We start from the raw sequence: 14798 nt of genomic DNA on the forward strand, positions 1-14798 counted from the left end.
TGTCACATTACACAAGATCATGGTGTCTCTGTTAGTTTTCTATATACTTACGTCCTCTTTTCTTGGTATAGATTCTAATTAGAGCAAGATTTTCCCAAAGATGTTCAAGTAAGCAGTCTAAGTTGAGCTTCATGTTACAGCTAAAACAGAAAAAACATTTTAAGTTTCTCTCCAAAAAGAAAGCTAATCCTTCAAAATGTCATTGTACACTGTCTGCTGTCTAATCCTACATGTTTTCATATCGTTGTACACTGTCTGCTGTCTAATCATACATGTTTTCATGTCATTCTACAGTGTCTGCTGTCTAATCCTACATGTTTTCATGTCATTCTACAGTGTCTGCTGTCTAATCCTACATGTTTTCATGTCATTGTACACTGTCTGCTCTCTAATCCTACATGTTTTCATATCATTGTACACTGTCTGCTGTCTAATCCTACATGTTTTCATGTCATTCTACAGTGTCTGCTGTCTAATCCTACATGTTTTCATGTCATTCTACAGTGTCTGCTGTCTAATCCTACATGTTTTCATGTCATTCTACAGTGTCTGCTGTCTAATTTTACATGTTTTCATGTCATTCTACAGTGTCTGCTGTCTAATTTTACATATTATCATGTCATAGTACACTACTATCCAGTGTGTTGTACAGTGATAGTACACAACTATCCAGTGTTGTGTAGTAACAGTACACTACTATCCAGTGTGTTGTACAGTGCTCATACACTACCATCCAGTGTGTTGTACAGTGATCGTACACTACCATCCAGTGTGTTGTACAGTGATCGTACACTACCATCCAGTGTGTTGTACAGTACCATCCAGAGTGTTGTACAGTGATCGTACACTACCATCCAGTGTGTTGTACAGTGATAGTACACTACTATCCAGTGTGTTGTACAGTGATCGTACAGTACCATCCAGTGTGTTGTACAGTGATAGTACACTACCATCCAGTGTTGTGTAGTAACAGTACACTACCATCCAGAGTGTTGTACAGTGATCGTAAACCACCATCCAGTGTGTTGTACAGTGCTCATACACTACTATCCAGTGTTGTTTAGTAACAGTACACTACTATCAAGTGTGTTGTGGAGTGCTCATACACTACTATCCAGTGTGTTGTACAGTGCTCATACACTACTATCCAGTGTGTTGTACAGTGCTCATACACTACTATCCAGTGTTGTGTAGTAACAGTACACTACTATCCAGTGTGTTGTACAGTGGTTGTACACTACCATCCAGTGTGTTGTACAGTGATCGTACAGTACCATCCAGAGTGTTGTACAGTGATAGTACACTACTATCCAGTGTGTCGTACAGTGATCGTACAGTACCATCCAGTGTGTTGTACAGTGATAGTACACTACTATCCAGTGTGTCGTACAGTGATCGTACAGTACCATCCAGTGTGTTGTACAGTGATAGTACACTACCATCCAGTGTTGTGTAGTAACAGTACACTACCATCCAGTGTTGTTTAGTAACAGTACACTACTATCAAGTGTGTTGTGGAGTGCTCATACACTACTATCCAGTGTGTTGTACAGTGCTCATACACTACTATCCAGTGTTGTGTAGTAACAGTACACTACTATCCAGTGTGTTGTACAGTGGTTGTACACTACCATCCAGTGTGTTGTACAGTGATCGTACAGTACCATCCAGAGTGTTGTACAGTGATCGTACACTACCATCCAGTGTGTTGTAGAGTGATCGTACAGTACCATCCAGAGTGTTGTACAGTGATCGTACAGTACCATCCAGAGTGTTGTACAGTGATCGTACACTACCATCCAGTGTGTTGTACAATGATCGTACAGTACCATCCAGAGTGTTGTACAGTGATCGTACACTACCATCCAGTGTGTTGTACAGTGATCGTACACTACTATCCAGTGTGTTGTACAGTGATCGTACACTACCATCCAGAGTGTTGTACAGTGATCGTACACTACCATCCAGTGTGTTGTACAGTGATAGTACACTACTATCCAGTGTGTTGTACAGTGATCGTACACTACAATCCAGTGTGTTGTACAGTGATCGTACACTACCATCCAGTGTGTTGTACAGTGATCGTACACTACCATCCAGAGTGTTGTACAGTGATGCATTACACCACCATCCAGTGTGTTGTACAGTGCTCATACACTACTATCCAGTGTGTTGTACAGTGCTCATACACTACTATCCAGTGTTGTGTAGTAACAGTACACTACTATCAAGTGTGTTGTACAGTGCTCATACACTACTATCCAGTGTTGTGTAGTAACAGTACACTACTATCAAGTGTTGTACAGTGCTCATACACTACTATCCAGTGTGTTGTAGAGTGCTCATACACTACTATCCAGTGTGTTGTACAGTGCTCATACACTACCATCCAGTGTGTTGTACAGTGATCGTACACTACCATCCAGTGTGTTGTACAGTGATCGTACACTACCATCCAGAGTGTTGTACAGTGATCGTACACTACCATCCAGAGTGTTGTACAGTGATCGTACACTACCATCCAGAGTGTTGTACAGTGATCGTACACTACCATCCAGAGTGTTGTACAGTGATCGTACACTACCATCCAGTGTGTTGTACAGTGATAGTGCACTACTATCCAGTGTGTTGTACAGTGATCGTACACTACAATCCAGTGTGTTGTACAGTGATCGTACACTACCATCCAGTGTGTTGTACAGTGATCGTACACTACCATCCAGAGTGTTGTACAGTGATCGTACACCACCATCCAGTGTGTTGTACAGTGCTCATACACTACTATCCAGTGTGTTGTACAGTGCTCATACACTACTATCCAGTGTTGTGTAGTAACAGTACACTACTATCAAGTGTGTTGTACAGTGCTCATACACTACTATCCAGTGTTGTGTAGTAACAGTACACTACTATCAAGTGTTGTACAGTGCTCATACACTACTATCCAGTGTGTTGTAGAGTGCTCATACACTACTATCCAGTGTGTTGTACAGTGCTCATACACTACCATCCAGTGTGTTGTACAGTGATCGTACACTACCATCCAGTGTGTTGTACAGTACCATCCAGAGTGTTGTACAGTGATCGTACACTACCATCCAGTGTGTTGTACAGTGATAGTACACTACTATCCAGTGTGTTGTACAGTGATCGTAAACCACCATCCAGTGTGTTGTACAGTGCTCATACACTACTATCCAGTGTTGTTTAGTAACAGTACACTACTATCAAGTGTGTTGTGGAGTGCTCATACACTACTATCCAGTGTGTTGTACAGTGCTCCTACACTACTATCCAGTGTGTTGTACAGTGCTCATACACTACTATCCAGTGTTGTGTAGTAACAGTACACTACTATCCAGTGTGTTGTACAGTGGTTGTACACTACCATCCAGTGTGTTGTACAGTGATCGTACAGTACCATCCAGAGTGTTGTACAGTGATAGTACACTACTATCCAGTGTGTCGTACAGTGATCGTACAGTACCATCCAGTGTGTTGTACAGTGATAGTACACTACCATCCAGTGTTGTGTAGTAACAGTACACTACCATCCAGAGTGTTGTACAGTGATCGTAAACCACCATCCAGTGTGTTGTACAGTGCTCATACACTACTATCCAGTGTTGTTTAGTAACAGTACACTACTATCAAGTGTGTTGTGGAGTGCTCATACACTACTATCCAGTGTGTTGTACAGTGCTCATACACTACTATCCAGTGTTATGTAGTAACAGTACACTACTATCCAGTGTGTTGTACAGTGATCGTACACTACAATCCAGTGTGTTGTACAGTGATCGTACACTACAATCCAGTGTGTTGTACAGTGATCGTACACTACCATCCAGTGTGTTGTACAGTGATCGTACACTACCATCCAGAGTGTTGTACAGTGATCGTACACCACCATCCAGTGTGTTGTACAGTGCTCATACACTACTATCCAGTGTGTTGTACAGTGCTCATACACTACTATCCAGTGTTGTGTAGTAACAGTACACTACTATCAAGTGTGTTGTACAGTGCTCATACACTACTATCCAGTGTTGTGTAGTAACAGTACACTACTATCAAGTGTTGTAGAGTGCTCATACACTACTATCCAGTGTGTTGTAGAGTGCTCATACACTACTATCCAGTGTGTTGTACAGTGCTCATACACTACCATCCAGTGTGTTGTACAGTGATCGTACACTACCATCCAGTGTGTTGTACAGTGATCGTACACTACCATCCAGAGTGTTGTACAGTGATCGTACACTACCATCCAGAGTGTTGTACAGTGATCGTACACTACCATCCAGAGTGTTGTACAGTGATCGTACACTACCATCCAGAGTGTTGTACAGTGATAGTACACTACCATCCAGTGTGTTGTACAGTGATAGTACACTATATCCAGTGTGTTGTACAACGCTTAACTGTTGTAGTTCACAGTGATGTAGTAAACCATGTCAACCAATAGTTTATAGATACACACCTTTTTTCTTTTCCCTCCTATATCTTTGGTTTTAAGGTTTAGAATCCCCCTTTAGACTTGGATTTAGTCTTGAGAATGATAAATACACACTTACCTCACTACAACAGTGTGAGGTTGTCTAGCAAGCCTGTCCACTTCTTCAATTGACACCTGATCAATCTTGTTCAAGACATACAAGCAGGGTAAGTACACACGATTTCGAGCAATTACGTCAATGAATTCATCTGGACTGCAGTCTTCTCTGAACAGGACTTCTGCATTAAATATCTCTGATAACACATTTGTGGTAAGGAAATAATTTACTTACAGGAAAAATACACTATTACCCCATTATATGGTAATATATTATTTAACATTGTAATTACATATACAAATTATTAATAACTATATTATTTAACACAATACAAACATATAAAAATTATTAATAACTATACTATTTAATGCTATAACCAGATATGATAATTATTAATATCTATACTATTTAACACTATAACCAGAAATGATAATTATTAATAACTATATTATTTAACACTATAACCAGATATGATAATTATTAATAACTATATTATTTAACACTATACCTAGTTATGACAATTACTAATAACTATATTATTTAACATTATACCTAGATATGATAATTATTAATAACTATAATATTTAACACTGTACCATCATATGAAAATTAATAACTATATTATTTAACACTATAACCCGATATGATAATTGTTAATAACTATATTATTTAACACTATACCTAGATATGATAATTGTTAATAACTATATTATTTAACACTATACCTAGATATGATAATTGTTAATAACTATATTATTTAACACTATACCTAGATATGATAATTGTTAATAACTATATTATTTAACACTATAACCAGATATGATAATTATTAATAACTATATTATTTAACACTATACTATCATATGAAAATTAATAACTATATTATTTAACACTGTAACCAGATATGATAATTGTTAATAACTATATTATTTAACACTATAACCAGATATGATAATTGTTAATAACTATATTATTTAACACTATAACCAGATAGGATAATTATTAATAACTATATTATTTAACACTATACCTAGATATGATAATTGTTAATAACTATATTATTTAATACTATAAAGGTTTAGTATTAACTAATACTGTAATGGTTTATGTTTAGTGTTAACTAATAGTGTAATGTTTTATATTCAGGTTTAGTATTAACTAATATTGTAATGGTTTTTGTTTAGTGTTAACTAATAGTGTAATGTTTTATATTCAGGTTTAGTATTAACTAATACTGTAATGGTTTATGTTTAGTGTTAACTAATAGTGTATTGTTTTATATTGATGTTTAGTATTAACTAATACTGTAATGGTTTATGTTTAGTGTTAACTAATACAACATTACAGTATTAGTCAACACTAAATCTGAACATTACAGTATTTGTTAATACTAAACCTGAATATAAAACATTACAGTATTAGTTAACACAAAACCTGAATATAAAACATTACAGTATTAGTTAACACTAAACCTGAACATAAAACACTACAGTATTAGTTAACACTAAACCTGAATATAAAACATTACAGTATTAGTTAACACTAAACCTGAATATAAAACATTACAGTATTAGTTAACACTAAACCTGAATATAAAACATTACAGTATTAGTTAACACTAAACCTGAATATAAAACATTACAGTATTAGTTAACACTAAACCTGAATATAAAACATTACAGTATTAGTTAACACTAAACCTGAATATAAAACATTACAGTATTAGTTGACACTAAACCTGAATATAAAACATTACAGTATTAGTTAACACTAAACCTGAATATAAAACATTACAGTATTAGTTAATCCCAATGACGTTTTGTTACACTTTGTTTTTTTTTCTGAGCTTCAATGAAGGAAGCACAACAACAATATATTGGAGCAAGTAATGTAGGACAAACACCACCAATAACAAGATACTGTACTAAAGTAGGACAAACACCACCAATAACAAGATACTATGCTAATGTAGTACAAACAACAAGATACTATACAAATGCAGTACAAACAACAAGATACTTACTAAAGTAGGACAAACAACAAGATACTGCACTAATGTAGGACAAACAATATCAAGATACTGAAATAAGGTAGTGTAAACAATATCAAGATACTGTACTAAGGTAGTGTAAACAATATCAAGATACTGTACTAAGGTAGTGTAAACAATATCAAGATACTGTACTAATGTAGTTTAAACAACATCAAGATAGTGTACTAAGGTAGTGTAAACAATATCAAGATACTGTACTAATGTAGTGTAAAATATATCAAGATACTGTACTAAGGTAGTGTAAACAATATCAAGATACTGTACTAAGGTAGTGTAAAATATATCAAGATACTGTACTAATGTAGTGTAAACAGTATCAAGATACTGTGCTAAGGTAGTGTAAACAATATCAAGATACTGTACTAATGTAGTGTAAAATATATCAAAATGCTGTACTAAGGTAGTGTAAACAATATCAAGATACTGTACCAAGGTAGTGTAAACAATATCAAGACACTGTGCTAAGGTAGTGTAAAATATATCAAGATACTGTACTAAGGTAGTGTAAACAATATCAAGATACTGTACTAATGTAGTGTAAAATATATTAAGATACTGTACTAAGGTAGTGTAAACAATATCAAGATACTGTACTAAGGTAGTGTAAAATATATCAAGATACTGTACTAATGTAGTGTAAACAGTATCAAGATACTGTGCTAAGGTAGTGTAAACAATATCAAGATACTGTACTAATGTAGTGTAAAATATATCAAAATGCTGTACTAAGGTAGTGTAAACAATATCAAGATACTGTACCAAGGTAGTGTAAACAATATCAAGACACTGTGCTAAGGTAGTGTAAAATATATCAAGATACTGTACTAAGGTAGTGTAAACAATATCAAGATACTGTACTACTGTAGGACAAACAACAAGATACTGTACTACTGTAGGACAAACCACAACAACAAAAATACTGTAATAATGTCAGACAAACAACAAAAAAATACTATACTCGTGTACAACAAACCACAACAACAAATACTATAATCATGTATGATAAACCACAACAACAAATACTATACTCATGTGTGATAAACCACAACAACAAATACTATACTCATGTGTGATAAACCACAACAACAAATACTATACTCATGTACGATAAACCACAACAACATATACTATACTCATGTATGATAAACCACAACAACAAATACTATACTCATGTATGATAAACTACAACAACAAATACTATACTCATGTATGATAAACCACAACAACAAATACTATACTCATGTATGATAAACCACAACAACAAATACTATACTCATGTATGATAAACCACAACAACAAATACCATACTTATGTATGACAAACCACAACAACAAAAAATAATGTTTTCATTTACGACAAACCACAACAACAAAAAATACTGTTTTCATTTACGACAAACCACAACAACAAAAAATACTGTTTTCATTTAATTTACAACAAACCACAACAAGAAAAAATACTATACTCATGTACAACAAAACACAACAAGAAACAATACTATACTCGTTTATGACAAACCACAACAACAAAAAATACTATACTAATGTAGGACAAACCATAACAAAAAAATACTCATGTATGACAAACCACAACAAGAAAAAATACTCATGTATGACAAACCACAACAAGAAAAAATAATCATGTATGGCAAACCACAACAAGAAAAAATACTCATGTATGGCAAACCACAACAAGAAAAAATACTAATGCATGACAATCCACAACAAAAAAACATACTTAACTAATGTAGTACAAATAACAACAAGAAAATATAATATATTCATGTATGACAAACCACAACAAGATACTGCAGTAACGTAGAATAAACCACAACATCAAGATACTGCACTAATGTAGGTTGGTTGGTTGGTTGATTTAGTGTTTTACGACACAAAGTAGCTAGGCTGTCTGCACCAAACGTCCAGTAAAAAGTTAAAAGTAAATTCAGTAAAATTCATAAAAGGAAATTAACGTAAAACAAAACAAAGTTTAAAAAAACATAAATAGCATAAAACCAATGTTTACATCTAGTCTACAATGTTAAGAGAAAAACGACAGTAATACAAGTTTGTAAAGGACTTTCTGTAGCATGACTGTACAAAAACCACTGTCAGTCACCTGAGGTTGGCCTTTCCAGTCTTGGTGTCAAGTTACTTAATGTTACGGTCAGTTTCTAATTTCAAATTGAACTAGATGAATTGTGATTTTTAAAAGGGAGCCACATTAAAAAGGCGTAATGTATAAATTATAAACTTAAATGGTATTATAAAGATTAATGGCCTTTAAAAAACTAAAAACATTTTCAAGGTGGACAGTGTTACCATCACCAATAACACTGTCTAACATCATGGACAAACCTTGGAACAGAACATGTTTAAAATGGGGCCGTTGTTGTGAATTATAACGATGACAAGAAAGTAAAATGTGGCTTATTGTGATCTGAGTGTTGCACAATCTGCACACTGGTGCATCAGTTCCAGGTAAAAGAAAACGATGAGTTAAAAAACTGTGACCAATGCGTAGCCTAGTTAGAACAACTTCCTCTTTCCAATCCTTACGGTAACAAGACGGCCAAAGTCCAATATAAAGTTTTATTTAGAAAAGCTTGTTTTCGCGTTGCTCACTCCAAGTCGACTGTCAGCTGGCACTGATCCAAGCCTTAAATACAGGACCATACTCTATATATGGGACAGGCACAGCGATGATAGTGACAGAACAGATAGACTTAGCTGCAGTGCAGGCAAGCTCATTCCTGCAAATACCAACATGACTCAGTATCCAGAAAAACTGGATAGAAGTAGGTGTTAAAGAGAAATGGGCCAGTTGGTTTTGAATATCAGCAAGAACAGAGTGTGAACCAATGTGAAGCGATTCCAGGGCCAGTAGAGAACTAAGCGAGTCAGAATAAATCGTGCAGTTTGAGTACTGTTTAGCTTCTATGTGATCCAGGACAAGAGAAATAGCATACACTTCAGCAGTGAACACAGAAGCTGAAGAGGGGATTCTGCGAGCAACCACCGAACCACAACAAACCATGGCAAAGCCCACACAGTCACCTGATTTCAAGCCATCTGTATAAATAGTAATGGAAGGATGGTTTGAAAGATGTTCAGCAAATAGCAGACAGTATTTCCAATCAGGAGTGTTTACTTTTCTCAGATGACTTAAAGATAGGTCACATTTGGGGACTGTATGAAGCCATGGTGGGATGAGCTGACCAGTGGATACAGCAATGTTATCCAAGGACAGACCCAATTCTTCTAACTGTGCCTGGATACGAAGGCCAAAAGGAGCAATGGCAGACCATCTTGTCTGAAAGAGCACGGCCCATCAAGAAAGAAAAATACAACCACAGGTGGGATGATTTGGTAAGGAATGAAGTTTCAAAGCATATAGTAAAGACAGTTGCAAATGGGGTAGGTGCAAAGAAGCTTCATGAGACTCTATGTATAAGCTCTAAACTGGGGAAGTGCAGAAAGCCCCAGTGCAGAGCCGGAGTCCTCGATAACGAATAGGGTCTAGCATCTTTAAGGCCGATGGTCTGGCAGAGCCTTAGACCAGTGATCCATAGTTACGTTTCGATCGAATAAGAGCACAATATATCCTTAATATAGGACGTCAATCCGCTCCCCAAGTGGTGGAAGAGAGGACATGGAAGATGTTCAGTGCTTTTGTACATTTGACCCACAGCTGCTTGATGTGTGGTATAAAGGTTAGCTTACAGTCAAATATAAGCCCCAAGAATTCAGAGACCACAGGCAGCACAATTTCACCAATACAGAGTTCAGGATCAGGGTGAATACCCATTGGTGGCAAAAGTGCATGCAAATAGTTTTAGAGAGAGAGAAAGTAAAGCCATTTTCTGTGATCCACTTCAGTAAACAATTGAGGGCAGTTGTAGCTGCTAATCAATATACCTCATGTTCGACAACTGACATGAGATGTAAAAGTGGTTGACAGAGCGCATTTGCAACAGTGAGAGAGAGTTGTTCAGTGATGGCATAAATTTTTATACTGAAAAGTGTGACACTCAGAACACAGCCCTGAGGGACTCCAAGTTCCTGTAGAAAAGAACAGGAGAGTGTCGAGCCCACATGAACTCTAAATCTCCTGTCCATTAAAAAAATTTTTAATAAAAATGGTCAAATGGCCATGTAACCCATGTTGTATCATAAGCCTTCTCAATGTCAAAGAATATTGATACAAGATGTTCTCATTTGAGAAAGGCTTCTCTGATTGATGTTTTAATTTGAATCAGGTGGTACATGGTAGAGCGTTGTCATTGGAACCCACATTGAGTGGGCGAGAGGAGGTTGTTCGATTCAAGGAACCAAACAAGATGAGCATTAACCATCCTCTCTAAGGTCTTACAGAGACAACTCGTCAAAGCAATTGGATGGTAGTTTGAAGGAATCTTGGGATCCTTCTCAGGCTAAGAGAAAGGTATGACAATAGCCCAGTGCCAGGTATCAGGAAAAACATTTTCCTGCCAGATCCAGTTAAAAATAATCAGAAAAATAGCAATAGAAACAGGAGATAGATGGTGCAGCATCTCATAGTGTATATCATCAGGTCTGACTTATGTACTGCCAGACTGATGAAGGGCCACTTTGAGTTCAACCAGTGTGAGGGGACAATTATAGTCATAGAGACAATCAGCTCAAAAGGAAAGAGGTGATCGCTCTACCCGAGTCTTGATGGCGAAGAATGCAGAGGATGAAGCAGAAGTGCTAGATATCTGGGAAAAGCTTTCACCCAGAGTGTCTGCAATACTTCAGGTATCAGCTACTTCCTGGCCATCAGAGAGCAAGATTGAGAGAACAGAATTATATTGTCCACTGACCTTTCTTGTCCCAAATGACTTTGGAACTGGTAGTAGAAGATATGCTGGTTGTGAACTTAATTCAAGATTCCTTCTGGATTTGACATCTTACCCATCGAGCATGTGCACAGGCCCGCTGGAAAGTGGTGAGGTTCGAAGTGTGGAATATCTATGGAGAGTATCTCAGACTCATTTTTTATCCTTCCGTGCCATGTGGCAGGCAGGATTCCACTATGGACGAGGATATAGTGGAAAAGGTGTTGAGGTTTTAGAAATACATTAAGCAGTTGCTTGTATAATACTGTGAGTTACTGCTGCCACACACACAGACATCTACTGATGGCTTACAGACAATGGCAGGATCCAATTCTGCAAGAGCAGTGAAAGAGGGCCAGTTTGCCTGATCCAGCTTCCACCAGGGCACATGGGTCAGGTGGCTTCGACCACAGCCAGTCTCTCTCAAGATTATAGGAAAATGATCACTGCCTTGTGGATTATTGTGAACCCTCCATGAAAAATGGGAAAATAATGAAGGGGAGCAAATTGAGAGATCAGTAGCAGTAAAGAACTGACTAGGCAAATAGAAATGAGTACAAGAACGAGTATTGAAAAGAGAAAGATTATGATCAGAGAGTATATGCTCTAGAGAGCAAACCCTCCTGTCAATATCAGCACTTACTCAGAGGGAATGATGTCCATTAAAGTCCCCCAGAATTAAAAATGGAGACAGCAACTGTTCAATGAGAGAATCAAGGTCTGATTTATCATATGTCTCTCCAAGTGACAGGTAGAGAGAAAAAACAGTGATGGTATAACCCAAGGAAATATGGATGGCTACGGCCTCCAAGGGTGTGTCAAGTGGCAAAGACAGTGATCATATGCTGATCAACCAACAGTGCCACCCCTCCATGCACTCGTCCATCACACAGCATGTTATCTCTGTAGAAAGAAAACTGCCGAAAGAAGACTGTATCGACAGGTTTCAGAAATGTTTCCTGTAAAGACAAACAGGATGGTATTAAACAATCAGTGTTTTGATGCCATCCAGATTAGAACGTAAACCTTGACAGTTCCATTGTATCACGGTGGCCATTTTTATTTACGTGTAGGCAAATTGGACAGAGATCCCTTCTGTTTATGACCATGTCTTTTTACCTTACTTTCCTTATTCGAGGGAGATCTATCAACCTCCATGTATCCTGCCCTGGTTTGATTGGGCAGGACTTTGTTGTTGATAGGGGATTCCAGAGACTGAGGATGAGCGCAAATGATTGTTTTGCATCTTGGGGTGAGAGAGGAAGATGGATCTGAAGAAATACCTGTACCTGGAACTAAAGCATGTGGATCTTGGGGTTTGGTGGAATGGGTATATGGGACAGAGATAGGTGTCGAAATTGACTCATCAACATTTGTAACCATGAAGGTCAAAAGACTTTTCATTTGTTTGGAGAATGATTCTTTAGGAGACACAGAGAGATCTGTCTGCACTCCCATAATAGCAGTGGAATGAAGTGCAGCAGCATATCTCCGAGATGAAGTGGTAGACAGCAACATTCGAGCCTCAGGATAAGTAATGTTATGAATCGTTTTCAAATGCTGCACCTCTTTTCCTTCCAACCATTTAGGGCAAGAACGAAAGTAGGACTGGTGAAAGCCATTGCAATTGATGCAATGAGGGTCCGTTTCACACTCGTAGACATCATGGTTCTTGCCACTGCAACAAGCACACACCAGGGAAACACAGCATGATGTCTTCAAGTGACCGAACCGTTGACACTGGAAACATTGGAGAGGGTTTGGAATGTATGGCTGTACTCTGCAATTAAGATAACCTGCCTTGATGGTGGCAGGAGGACGTGGTGATGTAAATGTCAAAATGAGGACATTGGTCGGCACCATAATTCCATCTTTGTGAGTGAATATATACTTCACTGCAGAAACTCCTAGGGTGTAGAAACCAGTAAGAATCTCTGACTCTGGGATATCCTTGAAATCCCTCTCACCAATAACTCCTTGTGATGAATTCAAAGTAGCATGAGGTATAACCTCAATAGCTATATCCCCAATTGCCTTTGAAACCAACAGGAGATCACTGTGTTGAAATGTGGATGTTTCAACCAATACGTCACCATAATGAAGCTTCTTTACTGACTTTGAAGAGCCAGCAAGTCCCTCTAGTCTCTTCTGAATAAAAAAGGGAGACATTTGCCCTAAAGGTTTATCCGAAAGAGAATGAAAAAAAGAAAATGAGGTACGTGTGTTACAGATGTTGAAGATTGCTGTTCAGTCTTCAAGACGTGGTCGCTTACCCATTGACTGTTTTTTCACTATTTTATTTAAATTTTCTGAAAGAGGATCCATAGGAAAAAAGAAAAATTTCGGTACCCACTGACCCCACCCACCATGGAGCCCTACGAGGGGATGCACTACAATGTCAAACAAGGACACTGCAGCAACGCCAGGGTTTCATGAGCACTATACAAAACATCAGCATCAAATACAATGTCCACAACACCTGGAGAACATCCAACACTGGTACTTGGTTCTTGTGGTCAATTGGACCAGCCGATTGACCCAAGGGGGGCTACTCCAAGACTGCCTGTCTGCAGAAATTCAAGGCCAAAGTGGTGTGTTAGGATTGGACCCTTCAACCACCAGGATCCTCTCCTCCCCTTCACGGGTTGCTACGCACAGCAAACACGTGGGTGGATGTTTAGGTCCCAGAGGAGGTAAACTGACCACATACAGGAATCCACACTGAGGGGCACTAACGTAGGACAAACTACAACTACAAGGTACTGTACTAACGTAGGACAAACTACAACAACAACGTTCTGTACTAATGTAGGGCAAGCCACAAAAAGAACAAATACTCATGTACGGCAAACCACAAAAAGAAAATACCATATTCATGTATGATAAACCACAACAACAAATGATATCGTGGGACAAATCACAACAAGAAAAATACTATATTCGTATACAACCGTAAACGACCAACCAAAACAAGAAAAACTACTATACTCCTGTATGACAAACTACAACAACAAATGACACTGTACTCATCTCATACAAGCCACAACAACAAAATATACCATACTAATGTGGGACAAACCAAAACAAGAAAAAATACTGTACTCATGTACAACAAAGTACAACAACAAAAGATAATGTACTCCTGTAAGACAAACCACAATAACAAAAGATATTGTACTCATGCAGGACAAACCACAACAACAAAAGATAATGTACTCCTATAGGACAAACCACAACAACAAAAGATAATGTATTCATGCAGGACAAACCACAACAACAAAAGATATTGTACTCATGCAGGACAAACCACAACAACAAAAGATATTGTACT

General features: G+C 37.5%; 1 protein-coding gene across 1 annotated transcript in view; it reads right to left on the reverse strand.

The window, feature by feature from the left end:
• LOC143238962 (developmentally-regulated GTP-binding protein 2-like) overlaps positions 1 to 14798 on the reverse strand; it is a 38371-nt gene continuing 23573 nt past the window's right edge. The window contains 2 exon segments of the mRNA XM_076479641.1: positions 1 to 140; positions 4578 to 4752. Coding sequence (XP_076335756.1) covers positions 32 to 140; positions 4578 to 4752 — 284 coding nt within the window. The 3' untranslated portion in view covers positions 1 to 31.

Source organism: Tachypleus tridentatus, chromosome 13 (assembly GCF_004210375.1).
Source record: "Tachypleus tridentatus isolate NWPU-2018 chromosome 13, ASM421037v1, whole genome shotgun sequence".
Taxonomy (NCBI): Eukaryota; Metazoa; Arthropoda; class Merostomata; order Xiphosura; family Limulidae; genus Tachypleus; species Tachypleus tridentatus.